The 25,153-nt window shown below is 38.9% G+C and overlaps 1 protein-coding gene and 1 pseudogene across 1 annotated transcript; both read right to left on the reverse strand.

Annotated features, from left to right (window-relative positions):
* Window positions 1–18,234: 18,234 nt before the first annotated feature.
* LOC144293411 (olfactory receptor 5AN6-like) lies at window positions 18,235–19,827 on the reverse strand (annotated as a pseudogene).
* Window positions 19,828–23,367: 3,540 nt separating this feature from the next.
* On the reverse strand, window positions 23,368–24,306 carry LOC144293412 (olfactory receptor 5AN1-like). The gene has a single exon (XM_077864497.1). It carries the CDS (start codon window positions 24,304–24,306, stop codon window positions 23,368–23,370), a length of 939 nt encoding a protein of 312 aa, XP_077720623.1.
* Between the last annotated feature and the right edge of the window lie 847 nt (window positions 24,307–25,153).

Here is a 25,153-nt window from a genome sequence, read left to right on the forward strand (position 1 = left end):
AAGGCATAGAAATAGTGGACACCTGAAAAAAGACTCCACATCACTCATCATCAGGGAAATACAAATCAAAACTACAATAAGATACAACCTCACACTGATCAGAAAGGTTTAAGTTAACAACTCAGGAAACAACAGATGTTGGCAAGGATGCAGAGAGAGGTGAATCCTCTTGCACTGCTGGTGGGAATGCAACCTGGTGCAGCCACTCTGGAAAACAGTATGGAGGCTCCTCAATAACTTAAAACTAGATTTACCCTATGATCCAGCAATTGCACTTGTAGGTATTTACCCAAAGGTTACAAACAGTGATTTGAAGAGACATATGCACCCCAATGTTTATAGCAGCAATGTCCACAATAGTCAACCTATGGAAAAAGCCTAGATGTCCATGGATTAGATGAATGGATAAAGAAGATATGGTATATATACACAATGGAATATTGCTCAGCCATTAAAAAGAATGAAATCATGCCATTTGCAATGACATGGAGGGAACCAGAAGGTATTATGCTAAGCAAAATGAGTGTCAGAGAAAGACAAATACCATATGATTTCACTCATACATGGAATTTAAGAAACAAAACTGATGAATATAAGGGAAGGGAATGAAAAATAAAATAGGATAAAAATAGAGAGGAGACAAACCATAAGAGACCCTTAACTATAGACAACAAACTGGGGGTTTCTGGACGGGAGATGGGTGGGGGGATGGGGTAATTGGGTAACGGTCATGAAGGAAGGCACCTAATGTTATGAGCCCTGGGTGTTAAGCGCAACTGATAAATCACTAAATTCTATCCCGAAATTAATAATACACTATATGTTAACTAATTTGAATTTAAATAAAACCAATAAATAAGTAAATAAGCAAATAAATAAGAGAATTCAGAGGTCATCATATATATATTAGCTCTTCTCATAAATGTCTACCAGAAAATGCACTTAAGCCAAAATAACAAAACAACACAAATGATATATGGAGAAAATAATTTGATCATAAATACTTTACTTAGAATCCTACTCTTGTGCATAGAGCCAGTACACAAGACTGCAGAAAAAATACAATAAATAGTAATTTCTAAAAGTCCACATCTTGGCTTTACAGCTTACTACAACTCTATGCCCAGAGTGGAACTAAAGAATTCATGAGTGGTCTCAAATGAATAATCTGGAGAAGAAGGGGAAAAATGGAACATGGACAAAGTAGCGACAGGAATCCCCTGTATTTTGTTGGTTGCAAATGCATTTTGCTGGTTGCAGGGAGCCCCTTGCACCTGGACAAATTACTCAAATTCATCAAAGTAGGTTCTTCCACGTGTTGGTTCTCTAGCCTTTGTAATACAAAGGCAGGGGAGGGAACCACCTGCACAGCGTTCTCTCTGATCTTTCTGCAGCTCACCCATCACAGGCTGAAAATTATCCCTCCAAGGCAGAGCTTCTCAACCCGGGGTGTATAGTAGCATCGTCTGGTGAGCTTTTTAAGCCTCTATGGATCAGGCCATACCTCAACCCTTAAATCAGCATTGCTGGTACTGGGAACCAGGCATCAGTATTTTCTAACAGCCTGCAAGTGATTTCAAAGTGTAGTTCCCCTGCAGGGTGCATAAAAATCACCCTAAGGGCTTACTAATGCAGAGATGCCCAGGCCCTACCTCTGAGAATTTCCTAGATAGTACATCAGGAGTGGGATCTGAGAGTTTTCTTTTGGTACGAGTTCTCAGGCGATGCTGACACAGCTGGTCCCAACAGCACACTTTAAAAGCCACTTCTCTAAAGAATAGATGAGTTAAAAGAGAGTTGCTAGAGCACAAGCAGCTGTTTGAAAGCCTGCAGAATAGTTGAAAGGAGTTGTATCTTTTTTCATTATTCATAAAAGACACATGAAGAGGCAGAGACATAGGCAAAGGGAGAAGCTGGCTCCCTGAAAGGACCCTGATGTAGGGCTCTATCCTGGCCTTGGGATCATGACCTGAGTCAAAGGTAGATGCTCAACCACTGAGCCACCCAGGCACCCCGAAAGGAATTGTATCTTAGGAAAGCAAAATCATACTTGTTTTTTTTCTTAACACCTCCAATGCCTCAAATACTGTAGGGGGGCACACATTTGTTGAAGGAACACTTCAGCCTTTGTCAGACCTTGAGATTAAGATAATGCTTCCAAGTGATTATCATTTATTTCTTCTATTAGTGCGTAAATCTTCCAACTATGTAGAACCATGATGGGCTTTCTTTAATGTTGGAAAAGAATCACAATAATGGGACTAAAGGAGAATTTTAAGAGGTTCTTTCACTCACTGAAATATTATCATTTTGGGGGGAAATTATATACCTATTACATGTAAAAACAAAACAGTCAAAAAAAAAAAAACAGTCTTCTATCATGGAAGGAGAAGCAGAGTTTGAGTTTCTCTAAGATAATAGATGGAGCTGAAGTGGGAAAAATATCCAAAGTGTCTCTGTGGGCATCACTGTGTATCTTTACGACTTCTCCTGAACCAGCCTGAGGGCTTACAGGATCCAGAAGTCCTGAGATAATAGCTTTCCCTTAGGGTATTGCTGTTACTAAGACTGATTTAGCGTAGGCCTTTCATGTAACAAATCTTGTCACTGTGATTTGCAATGTTCACAGTAACAGGTTAGAGACCATCGCCCAACGTAAACTTGAGTTTGCAGAGTTGTTTCTCTTTACATAGTCCTTGCACTGAAGGATGGAAGGAAGGAAGGAAAGAAGGAAGGAAGGAAGGAAGGAAGGAAGGAAGGAAGGAAGGAAGGAAGGAAAGAAGGAAGGAAGGAAGGAAAAAAGAGGAAGAAAGAGAAGAAGGAAAGAAGTTCATATGTAGAAAATTCAAAGAACAAGGTGACTTAAAAAGTTAGAACATGCAGACCAACGCTAGGGAACATTTACTTCATTGATTCCTGAAGTTCTCCATATTTTAGGATTTGGGATATGGAGTGGGCTTGGGCTTGTTCACTTGGATGTCATATGTTTTACATCCTAATCAGGCCCTTAAGTGAATTTAATGGGAAATGAGAAGCTACAAAATGTGAAACAAATGTTGATTCTTACTGAAACCCTTAGGCATTATGAAATGGGGTATGCTAATTTGACCATAACAAGATTTTGGATGTTGACACCCTTTGAAAATCAAACAGACAAACCAATTGTTAATTTTAAGGTTACAGAATTGTAAATGTCTGCCCTTTTGTTTATCTGTCTTCATTCATAACAATACTTAAATAATACCTGTTGGCCACTTATTGTACTAGTCATTCTTCTAATACATATGTTAACCCAGGTAAGCCTCACAAAAATCCCCTTTGTGGAGGTTCCTCAAAGAGTTAAAAATAGATCTGCCCTACTACCCAGCAATTGCACTGCTAGAGATTTACCCCAAAGATACAGATGCAATGAAACACCGGGACACCTGCACCCCGATGTTACTAGCAGCAATGTCCACAATAGCCAAACTGTGGAAGGAGCCTCTGTGTCCATAGAAAGACAGATGGATAAAGAAGATGTGGTTTATGTATACAATGGAATATTACTCAGCCATTAGAAATGACAAATACCCACTATTTGCTTCGACGTGGAAGGAACTGGAGGGTATTATGCTGAGTGAAATAAGTCAATCGGAGAAGGACAAACATTATATGTTCTCATTCACTTGGGGAATATAAATAATAGTGAAAGGGAATAGAAGGGAAGGGAGAAGAAATGGGTAGGAAATATCAGAAAGGGAGACAGAACATAAAGACTCCTAACTCTGGTTAACGAACTAGGGGTGGTGGAAGGGGAGAAGGGTGGGGGTGGGGGTGACTGGGTGGCGGGCACTGAGGTGGGCACTTGACCGGATGAGCACTGGGTGTTATTCTGTATGTTGACAAATTGAACACCAATAAAAAATAAATTTATTAAAAAAAGAAGAAGAAGAAGCTGTGGTCTATGTATACAATGGAATATTCCTTAGCCATTAGAAACGACAAATACCCACCATTTGCTTCAACGTGGATGGAACTGGAGGGTATTATGCTGAATGAAGTGGGTCAATCAGAGAAGGACAAACATCATATGGTCTCACTAATACGGGGAATATAAGAAATAGTGAAAGGAATAAAGGGGATAGGAGAAAACATAAGTGGGAAATACCAGAAAGGGAGACAGAACATGAAAGACTCCAAACTCAGGGAAACGAACTAGGGGTGGTGGAAGGGGTGGTGGGTGGGGGGTGGGGCTGACTGGGTGATGGGCACTGAGGTGGGCACTTGACGGGATGAGCACTGGGTGTTTTCTATATGTTGACAAATTGAACACCAATAAAAAATAAATTTATTTTAAAACTCCTATTTTAATACAAGGCACATGAAGTTAGGGAATTTGTCCACGGTCCCAATGCAAACAAGTGGCAGACTTGGGAGCCCACTCACATGGACTGGCTCTAGGGTTAGACATTTAGCAATTACACTGTCCTGCAAATTTATATTAAAAGTTTGTGCATCTTTTATATTTATTTTCCTAGTTATTAGCATTGTACTATTTGATTAGATTTATAAGTTGTTTAAAGCTTCAAGATGATTCTTACAGTATAAACAAATAAGAGTAGGTAGGGTTGGAAGGCAAACAGAGTAGGTAGGGTCAAAAGGTCCGATCAGCCTAGAATGAACCGTAGCTAAACTAAGTGACCTCTTACATCACCTATTATGATGATTAATATCCAGTGTGAGGATGGGTTCAGAAAGATGGCAGTTGAGGACAATTTTTAATATTCAGTTTTAATATTTCAAAAGCCATAAAAATGGAATATTTATGCAAAATAAGCATAAAATTGCTTTGGAGTAAAATTATATCAACTCCCTCTGGCTACTCTCTTTCAGACTAAGCAAAAAATTTCAACTATTCCTAATGAATATACATGGAAAATTAAATTAATTACTGAGAAACAGTATATTTGGCTCCACCATTGACCAACTTTATGAGATTTAGCAAATCACTCTGTGCCTCCGTTTCTTCATCTGTAAAGGAGGAATGACCTATAAAATAGGATTATATGGTGATGAAAATCTGGGGCTGCTTGAGCTATCAATAAACCTCCATGTCCCCCATCCCTCACTTCACCCATTTGCCAATGCCTGAAATTCCATGGGAGATGTTTTCTTTCAGTTAAAATGCCTTGGATTCTGTTAAAATTCAAACAATCCCATGGGGACAGGGAAGAGGGAGCATAGCTATTGTGAGAAAATAAAAACGTAAAAATAGTCACTGAACCTGGATGCGTGAGGTCTCTGGATTGAGTGCATAGGGGAGCAGGGTTGCAAGAAGAAAGGAGGCCAGATTGTTCCATTCTGATTTCACCCACCCAGGTATTCTTGTAGATGTTCTGAAAGGTGTGTCCTCGTGAAATCTGAGAGGTGCTGCTATCATGACTGCCTTGTCCTGGACCTGTGCCATCTTCTTGACTGTACTCCACATGCCCAGACTTGCACAAAGTTCTCCAGGGATTTGGAGGACACAAATACCACAATCTGAGCATTTCAAGTTGGGGGTGGTTACTTCCCCTAGGCTCTGTGCTTTCAGCCATGGCTCCTACTTGCTTCAAAAGAGGTGCTTCCAACTCAAGATTCTCTTAAAGGTCTCCTTAAGGTCCAGTGTGGCAAGGGACGAGGCAATGAACAGAGGCACTGTAGTCAGGGATAGGGAAAATACATGGAGCAACGTTCCCAGCTGAGTCCATTTCTCCACGCTATCATGTGCCCCTCATGACCTAAATGAATCAGACTCCAATTTCCCTTCCCAGACTTTCAGAATTGGGAGATCTACGAGGGGTTCTCAGTGCAGGGGGATCATATCATTTATTATCCAAACTGAACAACTTGAAAAATAAACTGAACAACTTGGTCATAAAAAAAGAATTATTGACAGGCACTGACGGGGGCACTTAATGGGATAAGCACCAGGTGATATGCTATATGTTGGCAAATTGAACTCCAATAAAAAAATAATTAAAAAAAAGAAAATACAGAGGCAGAGGCCATGGAGCAAGAACACTGTAGGAACTGAGTGTGGCTCCTGACTGACAGCCAGCAAGAAAATGGGATCCTCAGTATTGCGACCACTAGGAACTGAATTCTTCCAACAAGAATGAGCTTGGCAGTGGTTTTCCCTCAGAATCTCTGGATAAGAACTCAATCTTTCCAACATCTTTATTTCAGCTTTATGACCCTGAGTAGGACCAACATACAGAAATTTCAAGTTAATAAATATGTGTTAAGTCTCTAAAAAAAAAAAAGAATTATTGCCAATCATGTCAAAACAACAAGCATAAGCCAGGATTGTCCCAGACAAACCAGATTGTATGCTCACTCAATATCTGAAGTCTTTATCAGAACAGTCATTCATTGTGGTTTTGGTGATAATGTGCTGAGACTCTGGACAGACACACTTGGGTTGAATTCTGACTTAATTACTTAAGAACTCTGTGACCTTGACCCTTTTACTTAATGTGACTGTGTTAATTAGCCAACTGGAGGTGATCATAGAACAACCATCTGTGGTGGTTGTGGTGAATGTAAATGAAATAAGTCTATATAGTGCTTAGGATTGCTTAATAAATGTTAGCAATTGTATTATTGCTAATATTTTATCGTTGTAATTTCTCCATTTTTTGTTTCTATTTTTATCAAAAAAATTGTGTTAAATACACAATTTCCTGATATTCAGTTTTTGTTACATGGTATTATTTTTGTATACTTTTAAAACTTTGTAAATTCTGTCTTAATAGGCTGTATAATATACTTCTCAAATTTTAATTTAATTAATGGCTTTCTTACTATATCAGACCTTCCCCATACATTTTATTTTTAGCAATAGAGGTACAACGCAGATATTCCTGATCTCACCAACTTCAACTGTAAATATATTATAGGAGAGAGAGTTAAGATAGCAGAGGAGTAGGGGACCCTAATTTTGGCTGGTCCCTGGAAATCAGCTAGATAGTTACCAAATCATTCTGAACACCTGAAAAATCAATTGGAGATGAGAAAAGAATTGCTATGATTCTACAAATATATTATACTTGCTTTTTATTTTTAAAAAATTGAACCTATTGTTAAAAGTAATCAAATACAGGAAACCACATAAAGACATATGGCTTAATGATTCATATGGAGAAAATCTTTGTAGCTGCCACCCATGTAAAAAGAGAAATTTTACTACCTGCTCAGATGTCTCCCACATGTTTCATCCCGATGGCGCCCTTCCTTCCCACATAAAGGGAGACACTCTTCTGATTTGATGATAATCACTGTCTTACTTTTATTTATACTCTTATCATTTGACTGCATATACCTAACTGCTAAGATGGGTTTTGGCTTTTTTTTTTTTTTTAATGTGTGGATTCTCTCTGTCTCTTTCTATCTCTCTGTATCTGGATCTCTGTTTGCCTGTATATGTGTCTGTCTCTCAGTGTCTTTCTGTTAAATTTATGTGTTTTCCTTTGGAATTTCTCAGAGTCTGCATTTTGCTAATTCGGTCTCCATAATACAGTTTAGTATGTTTTTACTGTCGTCTGTATTTCATGTAAACTGGTAGTTGGATACAGGGGCTTAATATGATTTAGTTCTGATAGTGTTAGGAAGACTATCCCACAGGTAGTAGTACACACTTGTTTTTAATATCCACTTTTAGAAAGCACATATCTCCATCCCGGATTATGTCGTAAGTGCAGTGCTTTGCCTGGCTCCCCTTGCTGAGCACCTAAGTGAGGCTGTGAGAAACAGTTACAGGTTACAGGTTCAGCCTGGTGGTTACAGGCCACATCAGTGCATTTTTAATAACCTTTCTCTGCCTCTGTTTTCCTCTCTGGTAAGTAAGTTTCCCAGAAGCTTATTCTGATTATTTAAATTAGCTTCTAATTTTGAACTTGTGCAGCCATCATGTAATTGATAGTTCTTTCTTCTTACTCTAACACCATCCAATGCAATGTGACAAAATAGCTCTTGTTAAAGAGTGTGTACACACTTGTTCAAATATTTCAGAACAAGATAATAAAAAAGCAGAGTTTCTTTTCTCTCCTAGATCAAAGATATAGTTAGTATTTTATGTGGAGTCGGGAGTGAATGTGAGGTGAGATACTGTCAGGTTGCATCCAGGTGAAATAACTGGGACTGTAACCAAAAGGCCCAGGAACAGGTGAGGTTAAGAGGATCCTAAGAGGTGGATAAGAACTATCTGATCTAAATAACTCTTTGCACCACTCAGATTTGTTCATGCCTTTCCATTGTACCTCCAATACAATATGAAAGCTCCATTTTTGTGGGAACTAGATGCCCTCAGTTTCTCCTAAGAGGAGAGGTACAGTCAATAGGGTTAGTGAAGCAAGTTTCTGTCCTGGACACAGGAGCTAGTTCTGAGGTCTCAGAAGATTAATCTTATCTCTCCACTACTGATTTCAGATTTCCCTCACTCTCAGCCATTATTTTAGCTGGCCTACGTTGCTCATCTGGAGAGTTAACCCACACCGACATCCCTGAAGAATCTGAGCCCTTAGTTGCCTTGCTCTTAATAGTTCTTGTTTGCTTCAATTGCCCATTAACTGTTCTCCTGGGCACAGAGGCATCCAGAGATGCCCTGGTGAATCCCCTGGGCTCTAAACACACTCCTTCAGGCTGATTGGGTAGCAGCAACCCTAACTCCTCTTGATAATCAGGTCAATTATCCCCACTATGTACTAAGTCCTTTCTTTGCCTGATGGTCTACTAGCATCAGGTGAAAGTTTCAGGTTTGAGTTCATTGGACAACTTCCGTGTCCCGGCAGAGCACTTCCACAAAAGTGGGTCACTGGGAATGATGGTGAAAGGATGTAAATCCTCCTCCATTCTTTGGGTTCTGGAGCTATCTAGTTAACGTACTAGGAGAAAGCACTATATATTATCTGTTTATTTAGTTCACATACAGATTTCCCAATAGTGCCTTAACCATAAGGATTTTTTTTCTAGCTGACACCTTAACTCAACTATTAAACCTGACACTTCTGCATAATGACATAAAAGATTAGTGGATCTCATGATCATACTCCATTAGCTTGCCTTTGCTATAAACTGTATCCTTTTTGCTGAGGCAATGTTACATGGAACAGACTGGTTGTTCTGTAAGCCCTCAGATGATGGTACTGGCAGAGATACTGCACACATGGAAGGCAGACTTTTAACTAAGAATGTGTCAATTCAAGTGAGCATAAATCTCCCTTCCAAGGTGATAGAGTCCACTACCACCAAGTGCTTGGCTGGTATACTTGGGTACAATTGAGGGTTCAGGGTTAGCTTATTTGCTAGCATATTAGGCATCCAGTGGTGTCAGTAATTTGGCCTTAGTGAGAAGGAGCTAAAGCATTGTCTTCAACCATTCCACCATGCTCACTCTCTGTTCATGATGGTCATGAACTGGAATATACAAAGAGAGAGACTGGATGACATTCCCAGTCCTTGTCAACCTGTCCGTCTAAGTGTGAGAACTTCTACTGCAATGGGTACTTTCTGGTATTAACATGCGACAAAAAGATCTCTGCTTTATGCCCATAGGTTCACCCCATAAACTTCTTCCCTGGATGTTCCTGTCCCCAGTCTTCCAATCTTGCTCCTTCCAGGCTCCTGACCAATCAGTCAAGCTATCTGACACTATTTAAGAGCTCATGTGTATCTTTCACCCAGGAGCTTTCTCTCTCAATGCAAATTAGACAACCAGTTGTGCTTCTTGGGACTCTGACCATTAGGAGGATTTCCTTTCACCACTGTCCTGTAGGGCCACTTTATTGAACAGTGACAGACTGCTTTCCAAAGTAGATGTAGTAGTGTACACTCTCATCAGCAGAAGATGAGGACTCTGTTACTGCATACTCTGGTCAACACTTGATACTGTCCACTTGTTAGTTTTTACTTAAATTGTGAGTGTGAAATTGTATTTTGTATTGCTTTATAATTAATGAGGTTTAAATCCTTTAATATGTTTCAAGGTCATTTGTACTTCATCACAAAATTCCCATTGATTTACTTAGTCCATACTAACTCAGACATTGGCCTTTTTTATTCATAGGAGTCCATTACACATTCTAGATGCCAATCAATCATATTTGTCTTAGTGTCTTTTCCAGTCAGGACTGGATCTTTGAGGGATCCCAAGCAGTCTCTTAATAATGTCTGTATGGTTCTTCTCAGTTTAGAAACATGTGGACTAAACAAGTTATCACTTTCTATATACCCAATATTCAATGGTGGAACTTGGATCAGGAAAAGGCAATAAACACACCTCTTTTGAAAGCTCAGGAGGAAGAGACATATAGCACACACTGGTCTATAGCAATCCCAAGATTCTACTAGGCAGATCTTATGAGGAACATTCACACTAGGAGTGTGCACTATTCCATGACTGGAGACTATTTCCATACTCCCCAATCCATTATTTTCCATAATACTTGGTTCCATCTGCTATGAAGTTCTTACTTTGATATCTCTCCTCTTTGCCACATTTTAGGGTAAATTGAAGATTTTTCCTTCTTTGGAGTGTGATCAGCTGTCTCAGATTGCTTTCTGGCCATTGAAAACTGATGGCCCAAAAAATCTTTTTAAGTCTCAAATAATCAAATTTCTGCTAGTCCAGATTAATAGTTGACTTCTTATCTACTTATTTAGGTCAGCCCTGCAGATCAGTAGCCACACTCACAATTCTTTTCTAGATATCTGTATCTCTCTCTGAAATATATATGAAATATTTTAGTCCTATCAGGCTTCCCTGTGAGAATCATAATCTAGTCCATAAATTTCTTTTATGTGAACCATTTTGTCAAATTAAAAAGAATTACTGAGGATAACCTTCAACCATTGAGAGTTTAAGACAATGGGAAGTGATAATCAATCCTTGATATGGTCCTTAATGCAAGGCTGAGCTTTATTACCCTTTTTTCCCTGAGTCTTTCAAATTTTTGTCTTTACTGGTTGGAGATGAAAAATCAGTTTCCAAATTTCTTTTTAAAAATTATCTCCAAATTTTAATTTAAATTCTACTTAGTTTCAGGTGTAGAATTTAGAGATTCATTACTTACACACAACACACAGGGCTCATAAGAGGTGTCCTTATACCCATCCCCATTGCCCACCTTCTCTCTGGCTCCCTCATTTGTTATCTTCAGCTAAGACTCTGTTTTCTGGTTTGCCTCTTTATTTCTCCTGCCATGTTCCTCCTGTTTGTTTCTTAAATTCCACATATGAGTGAAATAATATGGTATTTGTCTTTTTCTGACTTTTTCTCATTTAGCATAATACTCTCTAACCCATCCATGCTGTTGTAAATGGCAAGATTTCATTCTTTTTGATGGATGAATAATATTCTACTTCTTTATTCATCAATCGATAGACATTTAGGCTCTTTCCATAATTTGGCTATTCTTGATAATGCTGCTATAAACATTGGGGTGCATGCATCCATCCCTTTGAATCACTATTTTTGTATCCTTCAGGTATATATCTAGTACAATTGCAGGACCATAGGGTAGCTTTATTTTTTTTTTTTACTCATTTTTTCTTCTTTTTTTTTAATTTATTTTTTATTGGTGTTCAATTTACCAACATACAGAATAACCCCCAGTGCCCGTCACCCATTCACTCCCACCCCCCGCCCTCCTCCCCTTCTACCACCCCTAGTTCGTTTCCCAGAGTTAGGAGTCTTTACGTTCTGTCTCCCTTTCTGATATTTCCCACACATTTCTTCTCCCTTCCCTTATATTCCCTTTCACTATTATTTATATTCCTCAAATGAATGAGAACATATAATGTTTGTCCTTCTCCGACTGACTTACTTCACTCAGCATAATACCGGTAGCTTTATTTTTAATCTTTTGAGGAACCTCCATACTGTTTTCCAGAGTGGCTGCACCAGTTTGTATTCCCACCAACTGTGTAAGAGGGTGCCCCTTTCTCTATAGCCTCACCAACACTTCCTTCCTGTGTTAATTTTAGCCATTCTGATTAGAGTGAGGTGATATCTCATTGTAGTTTTGATTTGAATTTCCCTGATGATGAGTGATGTTGAGATTTTTCCAATTTGTCTGTTGGTCATCTGTATGTCTTCTTGGGGTAAATGTCTATTCATATCTTCCGCCAATTTTTTAAACTAGATTATTTTTTTTGGATGTTGAGTTTTACAAGTTCTTTATATACTTTGGATGCTAATCCTCTATCAGATATGTCATTTGTAACTACACTCTCCCATTCTGAAGGTTGCCTTTTAGTTTTGTTATTTCCTTTGCTATTCAGAAGCTTTTTATTTTGATGAGGTCCTAATAATCTACTTTTGCTTTTATTTCCTTTGCATCAGGTGGTATATCTAGTAAGAAGTTACTATAGCCAATGTCAATGAGGTTCCTATGTTCTCGTATAAGCTTTTGATGGTTTCCTGTTTCATATTTACATCATCCATCCATTTTTTTATTTTTTATTAATTTATTTTTTATGGGTGTTCAATTTGCCAACATATAGAATAACACCCAGTGCTCATCCCATCAAGTGCTTCCCTCAGTGCCCATCACCCAGTCACCCCCACTCCCCGCCCACCTCCCTTTCCACCACCCCTAATTTGTTTCCCAGAGTTAGGAGTCTTTCATGTTATGTCTCCCTTTCTGATATTTCCCACTCCTTTTTTCACCTTTCCCCATTATTTCCTTCCACTATTTTTTATATTATAATGTTTACCTTCTCCGATTGACTTATTTCACTCAGCATAATACCCTCCAGTTCCATTCACATTGAAGCAAATGGTGGGTATTTGTCATTTCTAATGGCCGAGTAATATTCCATTGTATACATAAACCACATCTTCATTATCCATTCATCTTTCAATCTTCCATCCATTTTAAATTTATGTTTCTGTATAGTATAAGGAAGTGGTCCAGTTTCATGCTTTTGCATGTTGCTGTCCAGCTTTCCCAACACCATTTGTTGAAGAGAATTTTTCCCAACACCATTTGTTGAAGACAATTTTTCCCACTGGATATTCTTTCCTGCTTTGATAAAGATTAGATAAAGATTGATAAAGATAGAACCCATATAGGTATGGGTTTATTGCTGGGTTTTCTATTCTCTTCTATTGATCTACCTATTTTTGTGCCAGTACCACACTGCCTTAATCAGGACAGCTTTGCAATGGACAGTTGCAATTCCAACTTGAAGACTGGAATTGTGATGACTCCAGCTTTGCTTTGCTTTTCCAAGATTGCTCTGGCTATTTGGGGCCTTTTGTGGTTCCATACAAATTTTAGGATTGTTTGTTCCAGCTCTGTGAAAAATACTGTTGGTATTTTGATAGGGATTGCATTAAATGTGCAGATCGCTTTGAGTAGTAGACATTTTAACAATATTTGTTCTTCTAATATGTGAGAAAGGAATGTTTTTCCATTTCCTTGTGTCCTCTTCAATTTCTTACATCAGTGTTTTATAGTTTTCAGAGTACAAGTCTTTCACTAGGTCTTTGGCTAGGTCTATTCCTAGGTCTCTTTTGGGTTTTGGTGCAACTGTAAATGGGATTGATTCCTTGACCTCTCTTTCTGCTGCATCATTACTAGTGTATAGAAATGCAAAAGATTTCTGTACATTTATCTTGTATCCTGTGACTTTACTAATTCATGTTATCAGTTCTAGCAATTTTTGGTGGAGTCTTTTGGGTTTTCTATTTAGAGTATCATGTCATTTGCAAATAGTGAAAGTGTTACTCCTTCCTTGGTGACATGGATGACTTTTATTTCTTTTCATTGTCTGATTGCCACAACTAAGACTTCCAGGACTATGTTAAATAATAATGATGAGAATGGACATCCCTGTCTTGCTCCTGACCACAGAGGAAAAGCTTTCAGTTTTTCAACATTAAGGATGATACTAGCTGTGGGGTTTTCTTATCAGGCCTTTATTATGTTGAGGTAGGTTCCCTCTAATCTTATTTGTTGAGGGTTTTTATCATGAATGTATATTCTCCTGTGTCAAATGATTTTTCTGCATGTATTGAAAAAATCATATGATTCTTCTTTCTTTTATTAATATGGTATACATGTTGATTGATTTTGCAAATACTGAACCAACCCTGCAGCCCAGAAATAAATACCACTTTATCATGGTGAATGATTGTTTTAATGTATTGTTGGATTCCATTGGCTAGTATTTTGTTGAGAATTTTTGTATCCATGTTCATCAGAGATATTGACCTCTAGATCTCCTTTTTAGTGGAGTCTTTGTCTGGTTTTGGAATCATGGTAATGCTAACCTCATAGAATAAATGTGGAAGTTTTCCTTCCATTTCTGTGTGTGTGTGTGTGTGTGTGTTTGGAGTAGTTTGAGAAGAATGTGTATGAATTCGCCTTTAAATGTTTGGTATAATTTGCCTGTGAAGCCATCTGGCCCCGAACTTTTGTTCGCTGGGAGTTGTTTGATTACAGATTTAATTCCTTTGCTGGTTATCATCAGTCTGCTCAAGTTTTCCATTTCTTCCTGCTTCGGTTTTGGTAGTTCATTTGTTTCTAAGAACTTATCCAATTCTTCCAGGTTGTCAAATTTGTTGGCATGTAGTTTTTCATAATATTCACTTACAATTGTTTGTATATCTGTGGTGTTGGTTGTCATTTCTTCTCTCTCACATGTGATTACACTTCGGTAATTTCCTTTTTCTTTTTGATAAGTCTGGCTAGGGGATTATCAATTTTATTAATGTTTTTAAAGAACAAGCTCCTGGTTTCATTGATCTGTCTTATTATTTTTTAGCTTCTATATCATTTATTTCTTTTTTTATAAATATATTTTTATTGGTGTTCAATTTGCCAACATATAGAATAACACCCAGTGCTCATCCCATCAAGTGCCCCCTCAGTGCCCATCGCCCAGTGACCCCCATCCCCCGCCCACATCCCCTTCCACCACCCCTATATCATTTATTTCTGCTATAACTTTTATTATTTCACTTCTGCTGGCTTTAGGCTTTATTGTTTGTTGTCCTTTTTTTGTTGTACTTTTGTTGTAATTTTTCTAGCTCCTTTAGATGAAAAGAGTTGTTTATTTGAGATTTTTATTGCTTTTTGAGGTAGGCCTGTATTGCTATATATTACCTCTTTCAACCACTTTTACTGCATCCCAAAGGTTTTGGACCATTGTGTTTTCATTTTCATTTGTTTCTGTGTATTTTTCATTTTTTTTATATTTTTATGATAATAAATTTATTTTTTATTGGTGTTCAATTTGCCAGCATACAGAATGACACCCAGTGCTCATCCCGTCAAGTGCCCCCCAGTGCCCGTCACCCAATCACCCCCACCCCCCGCTCTCCTCCCCCTCCACCACCCCCAGTTCGTTTCCCAGAGTTAGGAGTCTTTATGTTCTGTCTCCCTTTCTGATATTTCCCACACATTTCTTCTCCCTTTCTCTCCCGGGGTCCCGGGATCAAGTCCCACATCGGGCTTCCTGCATGGAGCCTGCTTCTCCCCCTGCCTGTGTCTCTGTCTCTGTCTCTGTCTCCCTCATGAATAAATAAATAAAATATTTATAAATACATATATATGTATGTGTGTGTATATATATATATATATATATATATATATATATATATATATATATGTATACTTCTTGCAGGGCTGGTTTAGTGATCAGAAACTTCTTTAGCTTTTGTTTCTCTGGGAAACTCTATCTCTCTTTCTATTCTGAATGATAGCCTTGTTTGGGTAGAGTATTCTTGGCTGCAGATTTTTCCCATTCAGTATGTTGAATATATCTTGTGACTCCCTTCTGGCTTGCCAAATTTAGGTGGAGAGATCTGCAGCTATCCTTATGGGTCTTCTTTTTGTAAGGTAGGGACTTCTTTTATCTTGCTGCTTTTAGGGTTTTTTATTTATTTCTATATTTTGCAAATGTAATTAAAATTTTTCTTGTTATTGGACTGCTTTTGTTGATTTTGATCGGAGTACTCTGTGCCTCCTGGATATGGATGTCAGTTTCCCTCAAGATTAGGGGAAGCTGTATTATTTCCTCAAATAAACATTCTGCGCCTTTTCTCTATCTTCTTCTTCTAGGACCCCTATGATATGAATTTGATTACATTTGATGCAGTCACCGAGTTCCCTGAGTCTATTCTCAGGAGACATAATTCTTCTTTCTCTCTTTGGTTCAGCTTCATTGTTTTCTATATTTCTATCTTCTATATCACTTACTTATTCCTCTGCTCCTTCTATCCTTGTGGTCATTACACCCACCCTGTCTGTTTCAAATCTCAGTTTTTGCAATTTTCATTTATGGCTGTTTTTAACTATTTTGATCTCTGTAGGAAGGGTCTCCATGCTTTTATCAAGGCCAGCAAGTATCCTTATGATTGGTGCTTTAATCATAAATCCTCCATCAGGCATATTACTTATATTTATTTTGGTTAGATCTCTGACTATGACCTTCTCTTCTCCTTTTTTGGGATGAATTCCTTCATCTCGGCATTCTCTCTAAGTTTTAGAAAAGTCTGTTATGTTTTCTGCTCCTAAGAGTAATGGCTTTGTGAAGAAGAAGTCATATAGTGTTCACTGTCTGGTGCTTCAGGGAGTGTTTCTGGTGTGTACTGAGTGTACTCTGTACTGTGTTTTGGCTGCTCTGTGCCAGTTGTCTACAGAGGCCCTCCTTGCCTGCAGTGGGCAGTGGGGCGGCATTTGGAACTTGACTAGAATGTGGTGAACTTTAACTAGGTGTACTCTGGCCTGCTTGTTTTAAATAAGACCTGATGCTGCTTCCACTAGAACTGAAGCCTTGCAGAACTCTCTAGTCAGTAGACATGTTGCATGTGTGTTGGTCTCCTGGGAAAGGGCCCACTGCGCTGGGACTTAGGCACACTAGCCTAAGAAGAGTACCAGCAGATCATGGGACAGGGTGGCGGACTGGTGTTAAATAGGTTAAACAGCCTCCGTTGGTGTTGTGCTATTTATTGAAGCTGCTTTATGATGCGGGATGGGGGAGGGAAATGGGGCTAGCCAGCTCTTTTGTCTCCTGAAAGGGGTCTCCATGCTTGTTGCTCTCAGGGAAATAGTCCCAAAAGAGTGAATAATTTCTTCTCATGTATCTCAGGGATTCTTCAGATTGCTGTTTTCACACTGTCCATCTCCAGGATTATATGCCTGGGCTCTATCCCAGCTTAGCTTGCTGACTTTTAAAACTCCAAATTTTAGGGACCTAGTATAGCAGGGACCTGTGCTGGTCTTCTGGGGGAGGGTCTCAACATGCTGGAACTGATGTAAGTTTGACCCAGCAGGGTAGTTGACCCAGAGTGCAGCAGCATGGGATTTAGAGCAAAGCAGCCTAAAGAGCTAGTGTTCGGGTTAGTGGCCCCAGCAGCTGTTTCTGCACCCATACTGAGAGGCGAGGGAGGTAAATGGCACATGTTGGCTCTTTTGTCCCTGAAGAGACATCTCTGCAAATGCCACCTCTCACAGATGCACTCCAGGAAGAGCAAACAGTGCTTCCCCATGCACCTTAAATGATCCTCAGAGACTGAGCCCCACTGGTTGCAAACCTCATGAAAATCAACCCCTCTCATTTTCCCAGTCATGGTTTTGTAGAAGTGTTCTCCTTGTACATTCCCATGTGCTTCTCTCTCTGTCTCTGTCTCTCACTCTCTATCTCTCTCCCTCTCTCTCTCTTCCCTTTGTGACCAGGGTTCCCTCCCCTCTGCAGCTCCCACAATCCATTTCTCCCTCCAACCACATATCTGCACTTCCTACCATCCTAAATGTGACCTCTTCTCTCCTTCAAGTTGTGCAGTTTGTCCTGTCAGTCCTCAGGTCAATTTCTTGGTTGTTCAGAATGACTTGATACTTATCTGGCTGTGTTTAAGGGATGAGACAAGCCTAGGATCCTCCTACTATCCTGCCATCTTAGCTCCTCTCAAGTCTCTAAATTTATTGACTCTGTCTATTCTCTTTCATTCTTCCATGCAAACTGGCCAGTTGTTTTGTGAGCTCATCTCATTTGTGTAGAACAACAACTAACTCATGCTACAAGAATTCCATTTATCCACATAATCTCCCTTCCAAGGTTTTTTAAAGATTTATTATTTATTCATGATAGACACAGAGAAAAATAGACAGAAACATAGGCAGAGGGAGAAGCAGGCTCCTCTCAAGAAGCCCCATGTGGGACTCAATCCCAGATCCCAGGATCACTCTCCAAGCCAAAGGTAGACACTCAACCGTTGAGCCACCCAGGTTTCCCCTCCCTTCCAAGTTATCACAGGTGACAGTCATATCAAATGTTTTATGTGCCAAACATAAATTGCTATCCTTCCAGTTGTCAATAACATACTGCTTGATAATTACTGCTTGGCCCTGAAGAAACTTACAAATGTTAATTCTTAATTTTTTTAATAGCATACTACTGCCTGTACAAATTTCTATGACATTATGATGCACTGAGTATATGCAAACAATCCAAAACAAATTTATTTCTTGTTAACATTACATATTCATCTTGTGTCAGCTAGGGGTTCTCATCCTGCATCATCATCTTATTCCTTACAAGCCAACCACTAATGAAAGCACTGGGAAATAAAAAGGTAAAAAAATCACACTCATATATATAGCCTCTACCTAGATGTGGGATATGTCACATCTACTCACACTTCATTTGCCATAACAAGTCACATGCCCAAGCCAGACTCCAAAGGGAGGAAGTTAAATCCTCTCTCAGGGAATAGAGGGGAAGCAAATATTTGTGAAAACCTATACAATCTATTACAAGGATTATTAAGTACTGTTAAAGCAATTTTTCATACACCGTTCTGTATTTTTTGTGTCCTAAGCCCTAAAAGGTACCCCGTAATCAATAATTCTATGAAAATATTCTCTTCTTCCATCTGCTTGAGGCATTTTCGATTTCCTTACTCCTTAAGCTGTAGATCAATAGATTTAACATAGGAATCACCAAGCATATACAACAGATTAAAGCTTATTTTGGCTCAGAAAATCATCAGAACTAGGGCACAAATAGACAAAGGTGCTGGAGCCATAAAAAAGAGTCACAGCTGTCAGTGAGAAGCATGATTGTTGAAGACCTTGGATCTGCTTCAGCTGATGTGATCTCCAAAATGGTAGCAACAATATAACCATAGGATATCATGATAACCAAGACATAGGATATCATGATAACCAAGGATGTGAGTCCAAAGATCACTGTGAGCACAGAGGTCATGAGTTGAAAGAAAAATGTGTCAGAGCAGGATAGGATCGGCGGTTGGGGAAGATCACAGAAGAAATGATTGATGACATTTGGCCCACAGAAATGGAGCTGAAGTAGGGCATACAGTTGGATAAATGAGCCCGAGAATCCAGTTATACAAGATCCTGCCACCATCTGCACACAGAGGGTGGGTGACATGATGGCAGTACAGAGCAGAGGATTACAAATGGCAGCACATCGGTCATAACCCATAGCTGCCAGGAAACAGCTCTCAGTCACACCCAGGATAGAGAATGAGTGCTGCGTGGTCCACTCCAGACAGGAGATGGATTTCTGCTTCTTCAAGAAATCAGAGAGCATCTTGGAACTTGTGGAGGAAATGTAACAAATGCCTAAGAAGGCAAGCTTATTGATAAAGAAATCCACGGGGGTGTGCAGGTAGGATTCCATCTTGATCAGGGTGATGAGATCCACACTCCAGGACACTGTCATGAGGTGGATGCCTAGGAATATTGAAAAGACGGTGACGTCACATCTTGGAAATTCAGAGAATCTCAATAAGATAAACCTGGTAACTATAGTGCTGTTTCTTCCTTCCGTCATTGCCATAGTACTTCTGAGATGTGAAGGAGACTAGTAAAAGGAATCTCTTATTATTCCAGTATCCTCAGGCTATTAAAATTACATGCATGATGTTATTTCTCTATTCAGCCCTCTAGCTTAAATGAGTGCCCTGTAAACAATATAACAAAGAAAAGAAAAAGAAACTTCCCACAGGTATTTTATTTTTATTTATTTGTTTTTAGGAATATTTTTATTACCTACATCTGCAAAAAAATCCATACCAGTGTAGATCTTCACCTATGTTAAAAAAACAATGTATTCTAGTGGGGTGTCTGTGTGGCTCAGTCAGTTAAGCCTCTAACTCTTGATTTTGGCTCAGGTCATGATCTTGGAGTTGTGAGATCAAGCTCTGCATTAGGTTCAGCACTCAGTAGGGAGTCAGTTTGAGACTCACTCCCTCTCCCTCTGTCCCTCCTCCGGCTCTCTCTATCTTAAATAAATCTCTAGAAAAAAAAAACAGTATATCTAAAAACACAAACCCCATTAATGACAGATGAATAGGTGGCAGTGGACCAAATGAACCTCAGGCAAGAATTCAAAAGACAAACTAAATATTATCTTGAGATTATACAAGGAAGTCTCATTGCCCAAAGTAGGAACTAAAAATGCTGGATAAATATTTTAGAAATTTGTTCAAATGCATCAGTTAGTTGGGTTTTTAAAAAAAAAAAATGTTAAGTACTATTCAAAACAAATACTAAGTAAAAAAGAGAACCCAGAGAGGTAGCAGAACAGTGAAACTGGTTTGGTATTGAAGACATTTATCAGGCTGAGACACATGCACATAGATATTTTTTAGCTGCATGGGATTCAGGGATCTGTAATAAGGACCCAATCAAGTTGGAGATTCTAACAGGAGATTCCCATATAAGTCCAGGGTCCCCAAAGAAATATACCATTAGTTCAAAAGTAAAAGCTCATATAATCATTATCCCTCAACGGAAGGAAAGATGCATGTCTAAAACTTGTATATGTGGTTTATGTATACAATGGAATATTACTCAGCCATTAGAAAAGACAAATACCCACTATTTGCTTCAACGTGGACGGAACTGGAGGGTTTTATGCTGAGTGAAATAAGTCAATCTGAGAAGGACAAACATTATATGGTCTCATTCATTTGGGGAATATAAAAATTAGTGAAAGGGAATAAAGGGAAAGGAGAGAAAATGAATAAAAGTATCAGTGGGGGACACAAAACATGAGAGACACCTAACTCTGGGGAGCGAACAAGGGATAGTGGAAAAGGAGGTGGACAGGGGGTTGGGGTGACTGGATGATGGGCACTGAGGGGGTCACTTAGCGGGATGAGCACTGGGTGTTATGTTGACAAATTGATCTCTATTAAAAAAAACAATTCTATGCACTGTGCTCCCATAATAAATATGGTTACCATCTGTCATCATAAAAAATAAAAAAATAAAACTTGTCATTGAGTAGAAAAGATGAAGTTGTTTTAATCTCACCACAGAAATTTGTAACTACAATACAGTTAACACTTTGGAATGCTTAGTGCAGTCCAATTTCACACAACTTGAAATGCCTGAAAAACCTCAAATGGGAATTGAATTTCAAGAGATACCAATATTTGATATAGTCAATTCAATAGGCTAGTAAAATTCAATATAGTCAGTCCATGAATCATTTTTATAAGTCAGGCGTGAGATAAGGAGTTTGTGGCACATTATAACTCAATTCACAGCTTCAGTCAAAGTATTGCTATGAAATACATGATAGCTGAAGTAAACAGTGTGCTTAGTGCTGTAGTTGATTTACATTCTGGGGAAATCTTCTCCTGTTGTCATTTGCAGACTGGCACCAGTCCATGGACCTCAACTTTAATAGCAATTTTCTCAGTACCTGACAGAAGTAGATGAAAGTATTCTCTGGAGAAACTCACCTTCATCTCAGACTTCAAAGTGTTTTCATAGATGGAATTCTAAAAGAATGAACAGCTCAAAATCAAAAATCACTAAGTACAGAAGCACGATGGCACTGAGAGTTAACAAAAATAACAATTAGCAGAAGCATACCAAAGAAAAAGAACCTTAGATGGTTGAACTTATAAGACTCAGAATAAAAAATAAGTTGCACAAATTTTAAGAAACATGAACATCTGTACATATGAGTAAAGAGCAAGCAGGCTCACAGATGGCTAGTGAGAACACAAAGAGAACTGCCTGACTGTGGGTCTAGGAGAAGTCCCACAAATCTTAGTGGTTAGCAATGCTCTCAGAAAGCAAATGAGTAGCTTTTCATACCAAGCCTGGTTTTGAAGGATAAAGAGAAGGCATACAATTTTACTAATTCTCTCTCAAGAGGGAACAAAAAGTTTGGAGCAAGAGTATGCATGTAAAAAATCAAAGAAAATCTCAGAATCCCTACCAGGGCTGACAAAAGATATTTCTCTCTCAAAGCCAGTCAGTAAAGACTGAAGGAGGTGACTACTTCTTTTTTTTTTTAATTTAAAATCAATTAGCCAATCAATTAGTACATCATTAGTTTTAGATGTAGTGTTCAGTAATTTACCAGTTGCATATAAAATCCAGTGCTCATCATATCTCGTGCCCTCCTTAATGCCCATCACCCAGACTCCATCACCCCCACCAACATCCCCTCCAGCAAACCTCAGTTTGTTTCCTATAGGTAAGAGTCTCTCATGGTTTTTCTCCTTCTCGGATGGCTTCCCATTCAGGTTTCTCTCCCTTCCCCTATGATCCTCTGTGCTGTTTCTTATATTCCACATATGAATGAAACCATATGATAATTGTCTTTCCCTGATTATTTCACTTAGCATAATGCCCTACAATTCCATTCACATTGATGTAAATGGTAAATAGTCATCCTTTCTGATGACTAAGCAATATTCCATTGTATATATAGACCACATCTTTTTTATTCATTCATTTTTCCATGGACATCTCAGCTCTCTCCACGGTTTGGCTATTGTGGACACTGCTACTATGAACATTAAGGTGTAGGTGCCCCTTTGGATCACTACATCTGTATCTTTGGGGAAAATACCTAGTAGTGCATTGCTGGATCATAGGGTAGCTCTATTTTAACTTCTTGAGGAACCCCCATACTGTTTTCCAGAGTGGTTGCACCATCTTGCATTCCCACCAACAGGGTAAAACAGTTCCCCTCTCTCTGCATCCTTGCCAACATTTGTTGTTTCCTGTCTTGTCAACTTTAGCCATTCTGACTGGTGTGAGGTGGTATCTCATTGTGGTTTTGATTTGTATTTCCCTTATGTCAAGTGACGTGGGGCATTTTTTCAATGTGTCTGTTGGCCACGTGTATATCTTCTTTGGAGAAATGTCTTTTCATGTCTTCTCTCCACAGGGCGCCGCTCCTCCCTCTACCTTTGTCTCTGCCTCTCTGTGTCTCACATGAATAAATAAAATCTTTAAAACGAAAAAGCTTTCTTTATCCAAAGGCAGTATGAATTTTGTTAGATCCACTCTTCTGCACATTATTAGGGGTTAAGGTTTCGAGAGGACAACTCTGGACAGGACCTCAACAATACCATGTCTTCTTTGGTAACCTCTTCAAGGCATCTTTTATTTCCTTGTTCCTCAGACTGTAAATCAAGGGATTCAACATGGGAATAACCACAGTGTAGAATACTGATGCAAATCTGTCAAAGCTGGAGGAACCACCAGAGCTGGAACTCAAATAGACAAAGATACCTGAGGTATAGAAGAGAGAAACTGCTGTCAGATGAGAAGCACAGGTGTTGAAAGCTTTGGATCTGCCTTTAGCTGAAGTGATTTTCATGATGGACATGACAATAAAGCCATAAGATATCATAATAATAAAGGCATTTATTATCCCAAAGATCATTGTTAATATAGCAGTCAAGAGGTTTACAAACATAGTGTCAGTGCAGGACAGGACTAATAGTTGGGGCATGTCACAGAAGAAGTGATTGATGACATTCAGCCCACAGAAATGAAGCTGAAACATGGCACACAACTGGGATATAGAAGCAGAGAGTGCAGCCAGATAGGATCCCAGCACCATCTGAATACAGAGTGTGGGTGACATGACTGATGAATAGAGAAGTGGATTACAAATGGCAGTGTATCGGTCATAAGCCATGGCTGTCATGAGACAAGACTCACTCAGTCCCATGGTTGAAAAGACAAAGTACTGAACGGCACAACCCACAAAGGTGATGGTTTGCTGCTCTTGGAAAAAGTTGGAGAGCATCTTGGGAGCTGTAGAGGTCACATAGCAGACATCTATGAAGGACAGATTACTGAGGAAGAAGTACATGGGCATGTGGAGGTGAGAGTCCATCCTTATTAAGATGATGAGGCCCAGGTTCCAAGTCAGAGTCAAAATGTAAATCAGCAGGAATACAGCAAAGAGCACTGCTAGGATTCTGGGGAAATCAGAGAAGCCCAAAAGGATGAAATAAGTGATCTCTGTAGTATTTCCTCCCCCAGTCATTGCTTGGTGCTTCTAAAATCAGAAAAGAGAGAAGAGAAGGCACTGCTGACCCAGGTGAAATGACATTACATTGTAATTATGATTACAATCTCATATGTGCCATAGTTTCCTTCCATGGAATGCCTCACTGACCTGATGAAAAGATCCAGTTTTTCATCTCAAATTGTCAAGAAGTGCCTCTTTGTTTTTTTTTATTTTTATTATTTTTAAGATATTTATTTATTTATTTATTTGAGAGACAGAGACTGAGAGTGTGGGTGAGAGGGAGTGAGAGAATCTGCAGCAGACTCCGCACAGAACACAGAGCCCAATGTGGGACTTGATCCCACAACCAGGAGACCATGATCTGAGTCAAAACAGAGAGTCAAATACTCAATGAACAGAGTCACCCAAGCACCCCAAGAAGTGCCTTTTAAAAGTGCTTCAGTTTCCCAATTATTCCATGAGGTCTATGATAATTAAGAGATATTTAAAAATTGATTGACAAGTTTGAAAAAATGGCTATAGAAATCCTTATATATAAAATAAGAATCATTGATTAAAACATGGAGTTTTTAAATTTAAATTCAATTAGCCAACATATAGTACAACATTTGTAAAATAATACATTTTTAATCTATTTAATTTTTAAAAACATTTTATTTATTTATTCTCAAGAGACACAGAGAGTGGCAGAGACATAGGTAGAGGGAGAGGTAGGCTCCCCATGGGAAGACTGATGCAGCACTCAATCCCAGGACCCTAGGATCACAGCCTGAGCCAAAGGCAGACGCTCGACCACCAAGCCACTCAGGGATCCCTAAAATTATACATTTTTTAAAAAGATTTTATTCATTTATTCATGAGA

This window comes from Canis aureus, chromosome 21 (genome assembly GCF_053574225.1).
Source record: "Canis aureus isolate CA01 chromosome 21, VMU_Caureus_v.1.0, whole genome shotgun sequence".
NCBI classification, from domain to species: domain Eukaryota; kingdom Metazoa; phylum Chordata; class Mammalia; order Carnivora; family Canidae; genus Canis; species Canis aureus.

Bases quoted from the DNA above. Each gene is read 5' to 3' on its own strand.
- LOC144293412 (XM_077864497.1), bottom strand. From the start codon at position 24,306: ATGACTGGGGGAGGAAATACTACAGAGATCACTTATTTCATCCTTTTG.